We start from the raw sequence: 20,523 nt of genomic DNA, 5'->3' as shown, positions 1-20,523 counted from the left end.
AAAAGATTACATTAGAGCATTTATGTAAACGATGAGCTGTGCATCTTTTTTAAACAGAATTACCATCAAGGATGCACATAAAATGTACAGCATCTCTTATGAAGAAGCTTAAAACATGAAAAGCACTGATTTGCTTAGAACTGTTTAGGAAAAAAATGCATAAGCACCCACTGGCAATTTACGGATTGTTCTGTCAGGTCCATCTGTGATCAAAACAGATTATGCAAACAAAAAAACATTCAATATTATTATTAAATATCTAATGACACTGGACAAGGTTATAGGACACAATTTGCTTGTTTGATTGTGGTAGTTTAATTAGGTGGCTTGGGAAGTCTGCCTGCTGAGAACATCCTATTTATTAATTATTTTAAATATCATTTTAAACTCCAGCACATTTATAGGATTCAAGTGTGACCTTAGTGTTTAAAGCAAGGCCTGAGCACTGTGAGCAGTAACACATTAGTCAACTACTAAACTGTGCTCAGAGCGGAGGGTTACCTTGCCCAGGAGTGTGGTTATAGTTTTATTATAATGAGTTTAATCCAACTATGGCCACTTAAATGTGTGTAGTTGAAAGGAAAAAAAAATCTTAATTGATTATATATTAATTTTGTCTTATGAAATGTAACAATACATTAACTCTTTTTAAAAAAAAAAATCTCAGCTTGCGCAGTGCAAAGAATTTGCTATCAATTTTTTAAATAAGTTACCGTATAAATATTGAATCTGATCATATGCTTGATATTATTTACAGTAATTGCTGGGTGACTTTTTTGAAACATTTCATGATGTAAAACACCGGGTGTTTATATTTTTTTTCTTTTTCTCTTTTGCATAATGTAATTATTTAAAAATATTCCATTATAATGAAGTAAATGTTATCAATTACAGCTATGCAGGAGGTCACACAAGAGTAGAGCAGACTTTTGATAAGATCACTTAAAAGAGAATTCAATTATTAAATTACACTAATGTGTATGTGTACTATTTAATCACTTTACCTTGACTGAAAATTTAAAATTCTTTGTGCTGGAATAGTTTATTTTATTATTGCCTAACACATGTTTTATTCCCAGACACATTCTTGATTTTGCCAGCCATCAGACTGCAGTTTGCAGAGCACATTGACATGATTTGCTGCCATGTTGGAGATACTAAGGTATACAAGGGAGTCCTCATTTTGTTGGCATTATATTCTCTGATTGTTGTTGAAGGAATGTTTCAAGGTAAATTGGGACCTCATCCTTATCTCATTGCAGGATCTAGTGCCACTTAACACTCAGAAGTTAACTTTTCTTACAAGGAGAGAGTTATGTGGAATATATGCGTCTTATTCAAGAAAAAAACAACTTGCCTCCAGAGCCATTACATGGCAGAGTTTTACAGTTCCAGTCATTCCCAAGTACAAGCTGGCACAGTGCAGAGAACTCATTGGCTCTTTGTCTGAAGTGACAAATTAAATTTTATTCACAACAATCAGGTTCTCAGTCTGTCTGGTCCCCATTTTTCATGCTCTTATGCTTTGGGCTAAGACCACATATTTGTGGTCAGTGATGGTAGAACATAATACACGATTTCCTAGAACAGCGTTTCTCAGCCTTTAAGTATTTGCGACCCATGTTTTCATAACAGCTTTAATCACGCCCCCCCTAACGTTTTTTTTAAAGGAGCCCACTAATACCAATTTGTTCTTTTTTAATTAATAATTTATCATAGATGCATATTTTATTATTGTTCTCCCGTGTCTGCGTGGGTTTCCTCCGGGCGCTCCGGTTTCCTCCCACAGTCCAAAGACATGCAGGTTAGGTGCATTGGTGATTCTAAATTGGCCCTAGTGTGTGCTTGGTGTGTGGATGTGTTTGTGTGTGTCCTGTGGTGGGTTGGCACCCTGCCCAAGATTGGTTCCTGCCGTGTGCCCTGTGTTGGCTGGGATTGGCTGCAGCAGATCCCCCGTGACCCTGTATTCGGATTAAGCGGGTTGGAAAATGGATGGATGGATATTTTATTATACCTACTTAACTTTTATCGACATTTATCTAATTCTATATTTATTTTTCTAGTATCAGAATGTAGTTTAAGTTAATTTGTTTTGGTTTCAATAGATGTATTTTTCATATTTTTGATTCTTGTTTTTTTTCACATCTTCGCGCTCCCTTTTTGTTACTTTGCGCCCCCCTAGGGGGGCCCGCCCCACAGTTTGAGAACCACTGCCCTAGAAGAACTGTGTATCTGGCAACTTGCTCTGTGATCGGTAAGGTTCTCAACTGCTTCATTTTAGCTTTTTTTATTTGAGAGTTAATTTTAGTTCAGCCACTTTTAATGGTCTCTACCATTTTTCTTTTTTGTAAACAGTGTGAGAACATGGAATTTTGACAAGAAAATGTTAAAATAGGATTATGACTATCATTACAACCATGAATGTATGGTTAAAATGTTGCATGTCAGCAATGTTATTTTCCAGCTTGCTTTTTCTGTTTCTAAGTGCGCTGCTAGCTGTCAATGTCTTATGTTCATGGTTAACACTACAGGGTGGGCCATTTATATGGATACACCTTAATAAAATGGGAATGGTTGGTGATATTAACTTCCTGTTTGTGGCACATTAGTATATGTGAGGGGGGAAACTTTTCAAGATGGGTGGTGACCATGGTGGCCATTTGGAAGTCGGCCATTTTGGATCCAACTTTTGTTTTTTCAATAGGAAGAGGGTTATGTGACACGTCAAACTGATTGGGAATTTCACAAGAAAAACAATGGTGTGCTTGGTTTTAACGTAACTTTATTCTTTCATGAGTTATTTACAAGTTTCTCTTTGTTTACAGCCATTGACATGTCGCAGAGGTTAACACGTGAGGAGCGGATAGAAATTGTGTTGATGTCTGGTGAACGCAGTAACCGGGTCATTGCAGCAGATTTCAATGGAAGACACCCTACGAGACCACCCATCTCCCATGCTACAGTTAGCAAACTGCTTGCTAAGTTTCGTGAAACTGGTTCAGTGTTGGATTTGCCAAAATATGGACGCATGAAAACTGTCACTAATGAAGAAACATCAGTGGCTGTCCTAGCTTCATTCAGCAAGAGCCCACAGCGTAGCACTCGCCGCATGTCACTGGAGAGTGGCATTAGTCGAACATCCCTTCGGCGGATATTAGCTACTCACAAATGGCACCCTTACAAACTCCAGCTACTGCAGCATCTCAACGAGGATGACCCAGATCGGCGCACTGAATTTGCAGAATGGGCAAAACAAAAATTGGACCAGGACCCTCAGTTTACGCAGAAGATTTTGTTCAGTGATGAGGCAAACTTTTATGAATGGTGAAGTTAACAAACAAAACCACTGCTATTGGTCTGACACTAACCCACATTGGATAGATCCCTCCAAAACTGTTGGAACAAAAAAATTGATGGTATGGTGTGGTATATGGGGTACAAAGATAGTGGGGCCATTCTTCATCAATGGAAACCTCAAGGCCACTGGATATGCGAAATTGCTACATGATGATGTGTTTCCCTCTTTATGCACTGAAGCTGGCACGTTCCCCGAGTTTTTCCAGCAAGATGGTGCACCCCCACATTATGGGTGTCAGGTCCGAGCATTCCTAGTTTCCTGGAAAGTGGATTGGTCGTCGTGGGCCAGTTGAATGGCCCCCAAGGTCTCCCAATCTGACCCCCTTAGACTTTTATCTTTGGGGTCATCTGAAGGCAGTTGTCTATGCTGTGAAGATACGAGATGTGCAGCACCTGAAACTATGGATACTGGAAGCCTGTGCTAGCATTTCTCCTGCGGTGTTGCTATCAGTGTGTGAAGAGTGGGAGAAGAGGGTTGCATTGACAATCCAACACAATGGGCAGCACATTGAACACATTTTAGAAGTGGTCAGAAACTTGTAAATAACTCATGAAAGAATAAAGTTACGTTAACACCAAGCACACCATTGTTTTTCTTGTGAAATTCACAATAAGTTTGATGTGTCACATGATCCTCTTCCTGTTTCCTGCAGAGGCATTAGCTCTCTTGGAAATGTGTTCTTTTAATATTGTGGCTTATTAAATAATTAAACAATATCATAATATACCAGAAAAGGCGATATCCCTCCCATAGTGATTACGGCGGTACAAGAATCACATGAGACAAAATATCTTTTAGCTTACATTTACTGACGTTTTACGCGTTACAGACGGGAGGCATATGGACAGACTTTATCCAGGTGGGAATCTGGATCAACACAGTCAGCCATTTTTTCCGTCCCTACGCTGGGAGGGTTTCCAACACCTATTGTTGGCACAGCCTCGAAGGGTCTGGCCACTGTCCAGACCTTTTATATGGTTCTTGCTTCATTTGCTGGTCTTCTCGTCTCCAAACAAGGGCTGAATTCCTCTCCCACAAAATACAGAAATATCATAGTGCTTACATGTCGATTCTCATTCTCCCAAGAAGGAAAGAAGGTTTGTGCTGATAGAGGACAGAAATACCTAACCTGTGTTTAAGCTGACTATACAAGCCTCCAGTTGTCTTTGGCTATCTAATCCAATGCTTGGTCAGCAATTCTAACTGCTGAGCCTCTGTGTGCCACAGTTAACATGCACATGTGAATAAAACTCATAACAGTATTGTCCAGATACAGTGACATAAAGAAAAATGTAGTATTACAAGCCACCCTTTGTCACTGGATCTGTGACAAAAAACAATATTTGAAAGTCATATCCACAAAACAAAAGGTACTTGATCCCCCATCACAGTGTCAATATTTCAAGTCATTTTGGACATGTGAGATGTAGTATCACTATAGCTTCTGTACCATTCATCTAAAACCAGCGTAAACATGGACAAACAGTTACATTTAACATGCTGTTATCAAGTAGTGATATCTCATCAATGGTGTTAGTGGAGATTTTTGCCCTGTTATTTCTTACATAGTCTGTGTTGTGTCTACATATTACTGAATTCATGCAGTGGGTGTCATAGCATCAGATTATATTACAATCCTATATAGCATCTTGATGGATTACACTATTCTTTGGCACTTCTATCATTTCTAGCTTCAATATGTTGCTAGATGTGCCCACCCTTTGATGTCTGATCCCTTTATGAGTTACAATAGTAACATAACTCAGATGCTATTCTAGCTTCATTGCTATGATTATTAATTGTTCTTAACTAGTATTATTGCATAATTGTTCATTCACTATCTGTTATCCTCCCCAACTTCACTATCAGATGTTCTATTCCAAGTTACCAATTTACAAGTTCACATCATTGATAAATCATGCATATCCTCATACCTTTGAGCCCTTCTTATAATAGTTTCAAGTATATTCCTAGACTTGCTATATATATATATATTCCTTGTCCAACTCAGTGGTTTGTTAACAAAGTCTCTTTCTTGGTGGCTTTGCAGATTGGTAACTTTGCAGATCCGTCTGAACAAAGTGTGACTGCTTCAAGGCACTAAAGTTTGTTGTTACTGGAACAGAAAGTAAACAGTCCTTTTGCCATTAGGGAGCTCATAAGATGAACACATGGTGACTGTCCCTTTTAGCAGAGGTGCACTTCCCTCTAAGCTTGCACTGTATTCAGTGGTCATTCATGGGAGCCTTCAACAGCTGTCACATCACCTCAGTGGCTACAGCCTGTCCCTGCCACAGTCCATAAAACTTGTCTTAGTTCATGGCATCAAATCTGAGTAGCTGGACTTGCAATCTTTCTTTAGTTCTTTACTCCGTTCCCTCTGGAAAGCAAGTGTTTCTTCACCAGCTATTCTCAGGTATGTGCAACAGATTAAAAGTCATTAGTGCAGTACAGTCTCTGTAAATCTTCGTTTGTATATACACCACCTGTTACTTCATTCATAAAACTTTACCACTGAATGGAGAGGCTTTAACCACTAAATTTAGTGGATAAACTTAAGCTACTTGCTATGCTAAACTAGCGAAGGGTGGAAGGTAGAGCAAATACATAACATAAAGCAATTATTTCCCAATCATATGTATCATACAAATGCAGCATTATAAATGACAATTCTAGACCCGCAGTTCAGTCTCATAAAATAACAGTAAGAAATAGAGTAATACATTTAAACTATGCTAGTGACAATGTTTCTTCAGTAGGATCATACATTACACAAAATTAACACATTGCCTCAGTTATCCAAGTGTCTTAACTTATAACAGGATGTTATATACAATGGTTCTAATGTATAACTGAATAATCCATTTTGCTATGTGCATTATCACTGAGCATTAACCTAATACATTGATGCAATAACAACTCTTCCTAAAATTAATCACTTACAGAGACAAATCAATAAATGTATTTCAATTCTAATACAGTCTGTAATTACTGAAGTGATAATAATAATCATTTGTCATACATCAAAATATGTAAACCCTCTATACTGTTTTTCAAAGAATGAAATCAGTCTAGTGTTCATTTGTTTGCATTTTCATTAAAACATTTAACACTTGCACTAAATCAGCATGCAAGAAAATTATTCTAATAGCTGCTATTCATTAATTTATGATTGATAAATATTCACTATCCTCGATTAGATTATTTCTAATTGCTATGCCCAAACTTGCTATTAAGCTATTTTTTGCAACTTGTATAGAAACATAGTTTGTGTTTTTCATCCGTTGGTCAGTGGATTTGCTGAATCTGGAGAAAAAGAACATCTATAGATTTTAAATGCAACTTTTATGCTTATAACACTTTTCATGAAATTCAGATTTGAAAATTCTTCTCTTTAACTGACCATGTTACAAGCTATTCTGAGATTCGTCGAGGTCAATAAGTCATGGCGTTATTTAAACTCTGCATCTGTTTGCAGGCTTCAAAACACAGACCAGGCACAGATTGTGTTATCAATCACCAGTCATGATCACTATTGATATTCACATGTATTACATTTAACTTTGAATATTCTTATATGGGACGTCTCCCATTTCTACAGTTTAACATTCTTAGTCAGCTGACGAACATAGAAAGACAGACGTACAAATGACATAAACACGCATCTGCCACCCCAGACTCTGAATAAAAATAATTTATTCGTCTTTTATTTTCTTTTCTAGATTCTAAACTCTGCTTCATGTCCAAGTAGAATTACTTAGCTAAAGCAGAAATTCGTTCACTAGAGAACAGACAATCAACCTTCACTCGTTTCAGTCATTTCTACACACAGTATTTGGCAATTGCTTCATTCTTTCACATGTATTCACATACTCACGTTCTCTTTTACAACAATACTTCATTCACAGAATAAAGTTCTCGATTTCTAGCACACGTGCTATAAACTCACTCGAGGTTGTGCTTTTTTGTTTATCTATAGGGTTTCACCATGCAACATACTTAAGCACGTCTTTTCCTTCATGCTTATTATTAATCAAACAACATCTCAGGCCGCAAGCTGATATTACTGAAAATATTAGGAATGCTTCTTACCTCAGTTTCATACGCTATTTTCCAGATCATGGAATTTTCGTGGCGAACATCACGACTCAGCGTCAAACGAGGGTAACGTATTACCCGTTGGCGATCCGTAAATTCTGCGACAACAAGAAAATCCACGCACGAGGAAATCACGCAGCACAATTCCACAACAAGAAAGTGTTCCCAGAAAAAGTTATGCGGTCACAAAGAATATTCTGACTTAACAAGGAAAACATACATGCTTGAACCTTTATCTCATATCACCGGGCAAGTGTGCTAACCACTGCGCCACCATACATTCCCTTAAGAGTTCCCAAAATACATAACCTCCATTCATGCACAATCGGGCACATGCTACATATCCGTGAGAACTTGTCTCCTTATTATTTAGTATTATTAAAGAGTATTTTTCCTTTAAACTTGATCAGGGTTTAAAAGAAAAAAATGTTTTGCACGTTTATAAGTTTTAAACAAAAGTGGAGACATTCTTTTTGATTTGCTTTAAACCAATTGTTCTTATTGTAAGTTTTAACCCCAAATGTATTTATTCTTTTTCCACTTTGTTGTTCGAGCTCTTTTGCATTTTAGCTATATGTGTACACCGTTTTACAAATTCTTTTTAAACATTAGCTTATAAAGTATGTTCGTTATTTAAGCTATATTTAAAAGGTAATTTAATTATTTCTGTGTGTTTAAACACACGGCAATTTCTTAAAAGTACCAAAATAGGTGGGGTTTTGCCAAAACCTTTAACCTGTAACCTTTACCCTTGTAGGTAGACTGATAGAAACAGCTGGCGTCTTTTAGACTGCTTGTAACACGTGGACGAAGCTTGTATTTTTGCATCGAGCTGCTTGGATGCCATTAAAGATTTCTACAAATTATTTTAGCGATCGTGATTGAGACGTTATGGATTCTATCGCTGTTGCTTTGATTTCATCTTTAAGTTTTTCAGCTCCGCTGATTACCACGCAAACGGCAAGGTGAGTGCAATGCCTGCATGTCTTGTCTGCCTGCCGCAACTAATATACAATAACGCGCCGTTCTTTATAGCCTTCAATATTGTTTTCTAAAGGCTAGCGATGTAATTTATTGTAAATACGTGTTTCCCAACACGGCATTTACTTTTCTAGGTAGATTTTGGGCTTCGTGCGGCCATTAATTAATCTGTGCTGCCCCTGTGAGTGCCGTTTCATTTACTGGACAGCCAGTCTCGTGCCATCAGTTTCAATCTTGTTGTATTCCATTTATTTTGTCCAATTTTAGTCCCACTTATGCGTTAAACTTAAAAGTCCAACCTTAAAGTTCACTCTCATACCGTAGGTAGCAGACTCTACCACGATTCGCCGACAGATGTCGGGCTTTCTTTCCAGCCTCATGCACTGTGCCGAGTTTGACAAGTCCGCCTCTTGTCTTTTGATGGGATAAATTAATCAGGCCAGGCATGTTAAGGCAGTTTTAATTCTCGGCCGGAGTCCATGACCGTCGCGCGCAACCAATCGAAATATATATATCAAATATTATTACCGAGCCTCCCATTCATCAGTGTAAGCATATGTTTAATATATATATAAAATATTATAATTAATATATAATAATATAATTATTAATGTAGCCACAATCCTGCCGACTACGCCATTATGTTTCCTGCAGAGGCATTAGCTCTCTTGGAAATGTGTTCTTTTAATATTGTGGCTTATTAAATAATTAAACAATATCATAATATACCAGAAAAGGCGATATCCCTCCCATAGTGATTACGGCGGTACAAGAATCACATGAGACAAAATATCTTTTAGCTTACATTTACTGACGTTTTACGCAGTTACAGACGGGGAGGCATATGGACAGACTTTATCCAGGTGGGAATCTGGATCAACACAGTCAGCCATTTTTTCCGTCCCTACGCTGGGAGGGTTTCCAACACCTATTGTTGGCACAGCCTCGAAGGGTCTGGCCACTGTCCAGACCTTTTATATGGTTCTTGCTTCATCTGCTGGTCTTCTCCGTCTCCGAACAAGGGCTGAATTCCTCTCCCACAAAATACAGAAATATCATAGTGCTTACATGTCGATTCTCATTCTCCCAAGAAGGAAAGAAGGTTTGTGCTGATAGAAGACAGAAATACCCTAACCTGTGTTTAAGCTGACTATACAAGCCTCCAGTTGTCTTTGGCTATCTAATCCAATGCTTGGTCAGCAATTCTAACTGCTGAGCCTCTGTGTGCCACAGTTAACATGCACATGTGAATAAAACTCATAACAGTATTGTCCAGATACAGTGACATAAAGAAAAAATGTAGTATTACACTTCCTATTGAAAAAACAAAAGTTGGATCCAAAATGGCCACCATGGTAACCACCCATCTTGAAAAGTTTCCCCCCTCACATATACTAATGTGCCACAAACAGAAAGTTAATATCACCAACCATTCCCATTTTATTAAGGTGTATCCATATAAATGGCCCAACCTGTATTGTCATTTTACTTACAAATCCACATTCAGTCCTTTTTACTAACTTTTTCATCCATTAAGAATAAATGTTCACTGTCTTATTACACTGTGGTGGGGTGGCGCCCTGCCCGGGGTTTGTTTCCTGTCTTGCACCCTGTGTTGGCTGGGATTGGCTCCGGCAGACCCCCGTGACCCTGTAGTTAGGATATAGCGGGTTGGATAATGGATGGATGGATGTCTTATTGCATCTACTTTTTAAAGTACTCCTTTTGTATCTCATGCTGTTTTATTTTAAGCTTCTATTGCTTTTAAGTTTCCATTAGTTTCAATGGCTAATCAGCATTTTTTACATCTGTTTATAATTTGGAATGAAATTATATGAAAAACAAATGAAGTTATTACTCATTCACAGCACCTGAAATCCAAGAAAACTTAATTGCATTAAGTAAAGAATGGCCAGTAAATATTTACTGCAAATAGCTATGAGTTACAGCTTGCTGCAAAAGATTTACAAGTAGTCCATTGTAGCAGCTGCAGAATTCTGTAAAATTTTTGTGAGGCATATATTTGCATATTATATTTACATCCAAACAATCTGAAAATATAGAATATATTTTTATAATTTATTGACATGTTAACACACTGCATTAAACAAGCTTGGTTCAGCATATCATCGAAATCTTTGGTAACTTTATCTCCCTTCATCTGCAATGAAAATCAAAGAATACCCCGGGCCATGAAATTCAATAATGCAGTGAATTAAAAAAAGGACATTTCTGAAATATTAAAAATGAGTGTGGCAGCAGTCAGCCCCAGTTGATAGAACCATATTAGATTCTGAAATGACTGCTGCAGAAGAAGGTAGGGTGTTTCATTAAAATATGTCTGTAAGACTTTTTTTTTTTCCAGTAAAGGTTAATTACGCTGTAGTAGGTTTGGGAAATGCTGAGGTTGGAAAATAAATGCCAGCTCCTTATTTTGAGGGGAGACTTTCAGCAAGGTGAGAATAAGACACTGTAGTATATAATGTAGTACCTTTTCTCTATGTGAACTCAGAGAACATGGTACTTATGTAAAAGCATTTTATTAAAAGGAGCCATTTATAAGGTTGACAATAGTTGTAAATTTTATAGCACATTGCATAGCAAGTTTCCTATTACTCTGTTTTTGTATTCTTTATACATTTCAAGTTATAATTTAGCAGCCCTGTGGCACTGCTGTTTGCTCTGCTGCCTAACAGCTTGATGGACCTGGTGAAAGACCTCAGTGTCCATGTTGGTTTTCTCCAAGAGCGTCCAGCTTCAAAGTCATGCTCCTTAGGTTACTTAGAACTTCTAAACTGATCCAGTGCGGCTGATTGTGTACGTGAATGTTCCCTACAATGCATCAAGGTTTGGGAACCTAAAGTTAAAAAAATAACGCTCAAGAAAATAAATTGACAGGTGGAAGATAATGTCACATATTTCTTATGGAATATGAAGACATTATCATTTCTCTCTTTAGTATTAAGTTCTTGCGCAAGTCTGTTCCATCTTTGTTTTGACAGGTGGGAGGAAGACAGTAACTCCACAATTTACAAGCAAAATTTGGCATATCTTTGTTCCATCTAATGAAAAAACAGTATACCTGTTATACTAAAAGGGCATGGGTCAAACCTCAAACCCTGTGCTTGGCAATGACAAATCTAAATGAATCTTCACTAAGAATTTACGTAAACATACAACCTCATTTTTTTTCATAAAAAAATAACATTTCTCACCTTTAATGTTCAATATGTAGCCATTGCTCTATTTTCAATTAAATATATGGTTTAAATGATTTGCTAATCATTGCATTCAGTTTTTATTCACATTTTCACAGTGCTCCAACTTTTCTGGAAATAGGCTTCAGTATCATATCACCTGAAAATCAGTCCACTTGAATCTTTTTACTAATGTAGAATGGAGCTTCTACCAAGGGAGGGTAGCGTATGTTTAGGTTTGGGTTTTATTGCAATTGTAATCTTTCTGGGCTTTTCCACACACACAGTAGTCACATACAAAGCCCTGCAAAATTGATAGGAATCTTAGTCTATTTCATGTAAAACTTTCCTGATTGTAATTAAGTATCTGTAGCTGTGGTGTGTTGTATTGCTCAAATAGTAACTGCATCCAGCTCTTCCTACACTCAGGTAAATGTGAAAGGAATGGAAGTAACGGGAGATCATTGTGTGGTGTAAGGTGTAGACAGCACTAAGAGATGAAAAGATTATTCTGTAGTAACTAGCACATTACATTAAAAAATACATTTAAATAATAAAAACAATCATAGTTCATACTTTGCCCTCTCTATTAATAAATACTGTATGTACTTTATACCAAGTATATAAACAAAACATAAATTTTGCTTTAAACAAAAGGTCGATTACTGCTCAAAACATTTTTGCCATCTCAGACATATTTTAAGTTATTTCTAAGGTACTTGTGATGATATTTTTTAAACCTTCAGTCGTTATTATAACCTTATTATATTCCTAATGTATTTATCAATAGGATTTCCGTTGTCTTAATCCAGTTGTAGGGCGTCAGGAAGCCAGACTATTTTCTAGTGTAATTGGGTATAAAGTAACATCCAATCTTGAGCAGACCACCAGACCTTTCCAGAGTATTGTTAAAGTGAAAAGCAATTTCATTATGAATGCTTGGCTCCCACAAGCTAGTTATCCCTAGAGTAATGTTTCAGTCACCTCCTGCTTAAACTCCAAAAACCCACAGGGATCATGAGGTACATGGACTATACTCCTTTAAAGAAACTCCATAAAAGAAATCTTTATTGCATTTTAAGGTTTTTGGTATCTAATAGACACATACAGTTCTGGACTAGAGGTTGGGTAAACTAAGACTCCTTCCGTGTGTGGCCAGTAGAAAAATAAAAAGTGCTAGAATCTTTAAAGTTATTTAGGGTGCCAGAATTAAGGGCAAAGGGATTAACACCATTATTGGGTAAACTGTCTTCTTTCACCTTTTCTGCTGAAAGTTGCAGGAGTGCTATCAGTAAATATTTATATCATGTTTCACTAAATCTTGAAAGGGAATTGTACAGGAGCATAATATTTTAGCTTGCCTCTGGGCCTGAATACACTTCAAGTAAAACCTCATACACTATGAACTTTTACACTTAATGTGCTTCTGAAGCTGGCCTGCTTCTCTGAGCACCAGAACAGCAGTTGCTGATGTATGTGCAGAATATATTTGCTCACATTTTTAATCTTTATTGAAAAGTTGCATACCCCCAGTCTTACCATGACCCTTAAATTGGATCAAGTAGATTTAATAATGGATGGGTAGATGTTTTCTACACCCAAATTTTCTAGCTTCACTCAAACATTAGATATGGTCAGCCCCTGTGACTCTGAATTGAGTTAAGCAAATGAGAAAATGGATGGATAGATGAAATGTCATAAAGAAACTTTCAATTTCAGAGAATAGCAATAGCAGACATTAGCAGGGAGAGTGGCTTTATAGAGGAAAGAAGGGGCAAAAAGATCTAAAAGATGGTCAATTGTTGTCACTGCAAATGGCAAATGTGAGTACTATAAGGGGTACCAAGACATCAATCCAGCTAATGCAACACATTTCATTGCTTTATATACACAAAGTCAAATATGCCCTTGCATTTCAATGAGTAATCATCTTTGATTGGTCTTTTGCACTGATGCTGATTCTACTTTTTTGCTTGCTCATATAAATGTACTTTCATGTAATGTTTACTTGTGTAGTCACTTTCAAGTTTCTTTCCTTATTATGTAAAAAGATGTTATATTTTTTACTCATTTTCTCTGTAAACCTATACATTGAATAATTTAGATTCTGTAAGGGTTTTGATACTATAACTTACAGTTTACCTGCACTTTTGATTGTGCTTGTGTTTTCTTTATTAGGCACCTTTTTATGTGTTATGCATAGGGGGCATTTAATACAACAAAGGCTGATTAATTGATTGACTGCTCCATATAAATTACCCAAACAATACACTTTTAAGATGGCTATCGTTAACAAGTAGAAATAATACCATATCAATAATACATTGGACCTGTTTTATTTTAGTTTTATAAGAAATCATTGGTGCTGGATGGATATGAGTCACTGAAAGTCAAAACATCGAAGACTTGGAAAAACAGCTTAATCGAAGATATCTTTTAAAAGTGACATTCTACAAAAATGAGACATATAGTTTTAAAATTACATTGAAATCTAGAAGTGGAGAGAGATGCAAATATTTAATATGTAAATATGCAGAAGAAAATATAAGTAATTTTATTCATGTTGGTCTTTCCACATGTGTCTGAGTGGAGTAAATGTTTTAATTTAATTTGTGTGTTTGATCCAAATATTTTTCATGTCTTATCTATTATATTGTCTTGAGTTTGTTGAAATTACCCCAGATAGCAGAGGGCAACATACTTTAACTTAATTGTTAGTTGATGATATTTGTCATACCCCAGTGTCGACACCTTAGGCTCTTGCAGGAACTGAGGGATATGAAGTATCAGGATTGAGAATCAGTGGGACAAAAAGCAAGGCAGACACAGGTAGCCACCACATGGTAGGCACCTTAAAAAACTCTGCCAAACAATAGATAGATAGATAGATAGAATGTCCCAAGCCGGGTGGCTTCTTTTATGCCAGACCTGGGAGTAGTTCCGGTGCCAAATGACTACATCCTGGAAGTACTTCCAGGTCAGGCAGAACCGTCTTCCATTATAGCTCCATCCAGCAGAACTCACACATCCCGATAGAGCTGTTCCCCAAGACTACATGTCCCAAGATGCCCTGTGACAGAGAAGCATACTGGGGGAACATCCCTCAGAAATGGTCCTTCCCTGTCCCTCCATTTTATCCCACCTAGGAAAGGTACTAAAAACCACCTGGGACCTCCCGTACAGGTAAGGAACCATCCTCCCACACATTTTGGTCTGAACAAAGAAGAAAATTAAAAAGAAAGGACACTTCTGACTTGGCTGTCACAGTCACAGTGAGGCAATCATATTGCCTTTGGTATAAAGAAGCCCCAGTAGTGTTTATTGACGTAGTTTTGCAAAATAATTCTTTGACTGAAATTCGTCAGTGTTAGTGTGTCAGAGCCTTGTGGAGCAGATAGATAATTTCGTCCTCTATTCCAGTCTTTGTCTGACAGGCTAACTGCAGTTGGGTCCAGGTGATCTACTACAAGAGGACTCATATAGTCAAGGACCAGTCTATCAAAGATCTTCATGATGTGAGACATAAGTGCAACTGACTTGTAGTCATTAGGTGAAGAAGTGCCTGCCTTCTTTGGATCAGGAACCATTTAGGGTGCTTTCCACAGCAGCAGCACTTTGTGAAGCCTTAGGGGCAGACGGAACTGGTGACAAAGAACACCACAAAGTTGGTCAGCACAGGCCTTAAGAACTTGAGGACTGGCTCCTTCGGGTCCTGCAGTTTTTCCTGTGTGTAGCTTCCTTCCTCCATACTTTATTTATTGGATTTTTAAATTCTTTACTACAGCTCTGTTTCTGGTGTATTTATTGAACAGTTAAAAAAAGTATTTTTGGATGCTGCATTGTTGATTGGTTTAGACAATAATACTTTGCACTATTGTACCATTAACTTGCTGTTGTGCCCTCATTCACCTTAGTCCATCTCCGTTTATGACTATCGATGAGATGGAAGAGTACCATGGCTGTGAGCATAAAAATATTGCCTCAAATACTACCAAATTTGGGAGGGGGACAACCAGCCATATGGGGTGAACCCAGAAAATACCTTACAGCAAGACAGATTATAATGAGCCTTTGAATGAGTGTTTGAATGATTTTTACTCAACTAGCAAAATCAAGTAATTTATATTCTTTCCATCATTCATTTTGTAATTCTGTTATGCAGAACTAATCCTAAATGTATTGCCCAGCTATCTCAGGGCACACACACGCAGACACCTATGTTCTGTCATACTCTTGACAGTTTATAGTCACTAGTCAAATCAAGCTGCATGGTTTTTGATTCAATATGAAGGTTAAATATAAGAATTTACAAATAAAGGCAAGTAATAACATGAGTTTCATTTTATCTAAATATCCCTTAAAGGAATCTTTATGCTTTAAATGCAAGCTCTTCTTTATTTACTTTACACAGGTAGTAGAACAGGCATATATGAAAATGAACAGATATGTGAATAAAGGTTTTCTCCATTTAGCAGAGGCAGCTTAGCTCTGTAGGCTTGTGGATAATAATTCCATTAATGTTGTTAGAACTGCTTCAGTGCCCATGCCACATTATCAGGCCGTATCTTTTAAGTGTACAATGACTTCTTGTAGATGAGCTTTAGCTATAGCTCAGCTTTATTACTTTATATAAATGGCAACTTTATTATTACATTAAAAGAAGGAGTATTCAACATGTAAATACAATAAATAATAACTTGTGAAGGCTGTGTTTCGCTAATATCTGTGAGGTTAGGTAAAGTCTGTTAATTTGTCAATAAATAATAAATATTGGAATTCATTTAAAGTATGTCTGTCCATCCATCCATTTATTGAACCTGCTTATCTCAATTGAAAATATCTAGTGTGAAGTGTAGGGGATGCCAGAGTGCCCCAAAACCCAAACACATTCCCGTGTTCAAATAAATAGGGGTCTATTGCAAAATACCTTTGTACAAACAATTCACATGTTGTCTCTCCTTCTTTCTCTCTTTTCTCTTTCCCTCTTCATCCTGTTACTCCTTCAAAGTGAGTGTTGCCCATTTCCACTCCCGGCTCAGATTTCCTGAACAAGGCAGTTCAGTCTCTTTTATGGAGGACTCAGGAATACTTCCAGTGCCAGGGCTTTGCTCATTGGAAGCACTTCTGGGTCATACGGAAATCCCAAGTAATAGGAAGTGTAAGTCCCTGCAGCAGCCCCTTGCAGCTCCCATGGACCCCAGCAGGGCTGCACTATCGGACTCCGATTCCCGGGAATCCCTGCTAGTGCCCGAATGGGTACATATATTCATGGCTGCTGCCATTTAGCGCATGGGGGGATACAATATTCTGAATATATTGCTGTCCCCCATCTTTCCATATTAGTGACGTCCCTGCCAGGTAAGGTTCCCTAAGTCAACTCCAGCTGGGACACCGATCCTCAGGTGTTCTCCCTCACTCTAAATACTGAGATAAACATTAAAATGTATCAGACTAAGATTGTGTTATGTGTTTCAAATCATTAACCCTTTGTTATCTCATTCATTGTTGTATTTACTTAGCCATAAGTAGTGTGGTAGTGTCAGTACCTTAATGATTAAGTACTTTGTTTATAGCCTGACCTGATCATTGTCTGTGTGGAGTTTGCACTTTCTCTCCATTTCTTTGTGAATTTTTCTTTAAATGCTAACATTTTCCTTCCACATTCCAAAAATGTGTAGGTTAAGTTAATTGGCCCTAAGTGATTTTAAATTTGGACTGGCATCCGGTCCAGGGTGTATTTTGCCTGTACTGTATTTTCTCTGACTCCCATGTTTTTAATTTGGACAAAGAGAGTGCAGGTAATAAATGAACAAACGAATGAGTTATGAAATCAGTTGATACTATTAAATAGAAAAAATATATCTAGATATTCATATAAAACTGCGGTGGGTTGGCACCCTGCCCTGGATTGGTTCCTGCCTTGTGCCCTGTGTTGGCTGGGTTTGGCTCCAGCAGACCCCCGTGACCCTGTATTCGGATTCAGCGGGTTAGAAAATGGATGGATGGATATTCATATAAAAGGAAATTCAGTGGTCATTCTATTAGCAATATAAAAGTGCCATACATAAAGTTTTCGACCACCTTTTTAAAATATGTTAATGAATGAGGATCATTTAAATTTGATCTTTCTTGAATATCATCAGGTTTGTATGCTGTTATTGAATTAATTTGTGTCAGAGTTCAGAATGATCAGCATGTAAATTACAAAAATTTAATATGGGAAACTGGAAGGACTTTGGTATAAACTGTATATTTTAAGTTACTATAATTGGATGAAGGTGTCACATATTGGAAAATCAACATTTTTCTGCTTGTGATCAATATGTGGCTTTCTAATTTTTGTGGTAATCATTAAAGAATCTTGACTTAGCTGGAATGATCAATGACTTGCTTGTACAATAATGTACCATAATTTCATCTGTCCTGTTTTTTTATTGATTTGTGTGATCAGTCTTTTGATCTATCTCTTAATTGCAGCCAGTGATTCAATTAGCAGTGATGTAATCTGCCTGTTAGTTTCATACTGCGCGCATTAATACTGCTTATGTCACAACCCTCTGATACCAGATTTTCCTCAACCTTGACAAACTTAGATATTGATCAGTGGAATAAAGTGATTGAACAGCTGGGAACACCTTCTCCAGAATTCATGAAGAAGCTCCAGCCAACAGTGCGCAATTATGTGGAGAACCGACCCAAGTATGCAGGACTTACATTCCCAAAGCTATTTCCTGATTGTCTCTTCCCGGCAGACTCTGAACATAACAAACTGAAAGGTAAGATACTTGCTTCCTTTCATCAGCTGATAGCTGTAATGTGATGCACATATTACTGTTTTTTGCTCAGTGGCCATTTTCATGTGGGGGCTTGAAACAAAATATTGATATTTTATTTATTTATTTGATTTGTCATTTGTTGTCTTTATTATAACACTGTCAGAGTGTTTAAGTATGTTAATCTTGTGATGGAACAAGGGAAGTCAGAGAGCCCCAAACCCCCAAACACGATCTCACAGCATTCTGGCTTCAAATAAAGGGGTATTTATTCAACACACTTCCACAAAGTAACAAAAGCGCACAATCACAGGTTCTCTCTTTCTCTCTCTCCATAATAACTCTCTTCTTCTCACCGCACTGCCCCCCTCCAGTCAAGTTTTGGTTCACATCCTCCCAGCTGTGACTCACCAGGATAAGGCAGTTTGGTACCTTTTTTAAGGGAACCGGGAGTACTACCAGAGCCAGGGCGATTGCCTGATGGAAGTACTTCTGGGTCACACAGAAGTCCCATAAATTGAAGAGCGCATCTGCATACTGTGCCCCCTTGCTGCACCTATTGTGCCCAGTTGGGCTGTATTGACGGACTACATCTCCCAGTATTCCCTGCTGGTTCCCGAATGGCTGCCTCCGCAGTCATCTAGCGTTTGGGGGGAATAGAAAGTCCCCAGTGACCTCTTCCACTTCCGATGGGCTGTCCATCCATCTGGTCTGGCCATCTCTTCCAGGTCTGGTCCCTCTCTTTTCCCTGGTCGGAATGCCTGACTGCCTTCTAGCAGAATCCCGTCCGGGTAAGAAACCATCCCCTCTTCTGGCTGCAATGCTGGTCCAGCCCATTCAGTGTCTACAATCTTAAATTCTCACTGTTCCTATACAAGAAATTGAAGGTTTATTATTTTGAAAGCTAGTTTACCTGAACAGAGAAAGAACTGTATAACATTCAAATAAACACATATATGCATTGACAAAACAAAAAGTAACAATTCCATCAGTAGCCTCCTTCAAATCACAGTAGTTAAGTATTGGAGTGTCTTGAGAAGAGGTTTAAAAAAATGGCCAAGTTCAAACCACCTTGACAGACAGAAAATAATATTTTTGTATCAACAATGCCATAATCAAAAATAGTAGCAGTTAGACGATATTTTCAAGATGTGGTGTTCAAGCTGTCATAGAGAAATTGTAAGTAACTGAGCAAGTGGAAGAGAAAACACACAGTGGAAGTCCCCAAACATTGTGTGAACATACACTAATAAAGTGCAAGAAATCAAGTGAAGTGCTTACGTAGAATATGGCAGAATCATCTGTCACCCAAGTACATACAGTACATCAGCCAATCTTTACAGCTCTTGAAACATATGGTCTTTTAGGGTGTGTTCAGCTACTTAACAACTCTATAGGAAAGGCAAAAATCAGAAAAGATCTTAGTACATACTGTAAAAGACCATAAGGCATGGAGCAACGAACAGTGGCAGAAAGTCTTTTGTTGCAATGATTACAAAATTGAAATTTTGAAATTTGCATAGACAACTGTATCATAAGAAGATGCGAAAACTATTACACTAATGGAAGCCTGGAACTTTTTGTGAAGCACCATAGCAACTCTGGTCTTTAGTTGCATTTCAGCTAACATGAAGGAGAACTGGTCAAAAGTATGGGATGTCATCATGATCCTTACTTTTTTTTTAACCCTTTTGTTGCATGGTATATGATTTGCTTCTCATTGTGTCATGTTTTATAATTATGATGTTTCACAATCTTCAACTTTTTTCTTGAGCCCATGTACAGCAACATTGTGGAGTTGTCGCCAGTTGATCAACATAGTAGTTGCTTCATGACATCATTTATTGGACAGCATTTAAGGATGGCAGTATATTAATTTCTCATACTAGATTCAGGATAAAATCAATTACAAATAAAATTCCACTGAGTTAGGGAAAGATTCTAAGACAGTCAGGACTTTTGCTTTGTTTTCCAGATTCACCAGTTTTGTTTTACATATTGGGATATGATTGTGGTGTCTGTTAGTCTTCCTGGTTCAGACCAGAGCCTGTTTGCGCACCCACTCTTACAATACTTCCTGTCTTTCAGATACTTTAATTTCCCAGTATTTCACAAT

The 20,523-nt window shown here is 37.6% G+C and overlaps 1 protein-coding gene across 8 annotated transcripts in view; it reads left to right on the top strand.

The window, feature by feature from the left end:
* Positions 1–20,523, top strand: part of mapk10 (mitogen-activated protein kinase 10) — a 386,723-nt gene that overhangs the window by 283,817 nt on the left and 82,383 nt on the right. For all 8 annotated transcript variants that reach the window (XM_039750813.1, XM_039750811.1, XM_039750810.1 and 5 more), the window contains one exon: positions 18,228–18,410. In XM_039750813.1, coding sequence (XP_039606747.1) covers positions 18,228–18,410 — 183 coding nt within the window. The remainder of the gene's footprint in view (positions 1–18,227; positions 18,411–20,523) is intronic.

The sequence above is a fragment of the Polypterus senegalus genome, chromosome 4, assembly GCF_016835505.1.
Source record: "Polypterus senegalus isolate Bchr_013 chromosome 4, ASM1683550v1, whole genome shotgun sequence".
Classification (NCBI taxonomy): Eukaryota; Metazoa; Chordata; class Cladistia; order Polypteriformes; family Polypteridae; genus Polypterus; species Polypterus senegalus.
Note: the sequence above shows the minus strand (reverse complement) of the source record. Positions and strands in the feature narration are given on the sequence as shown.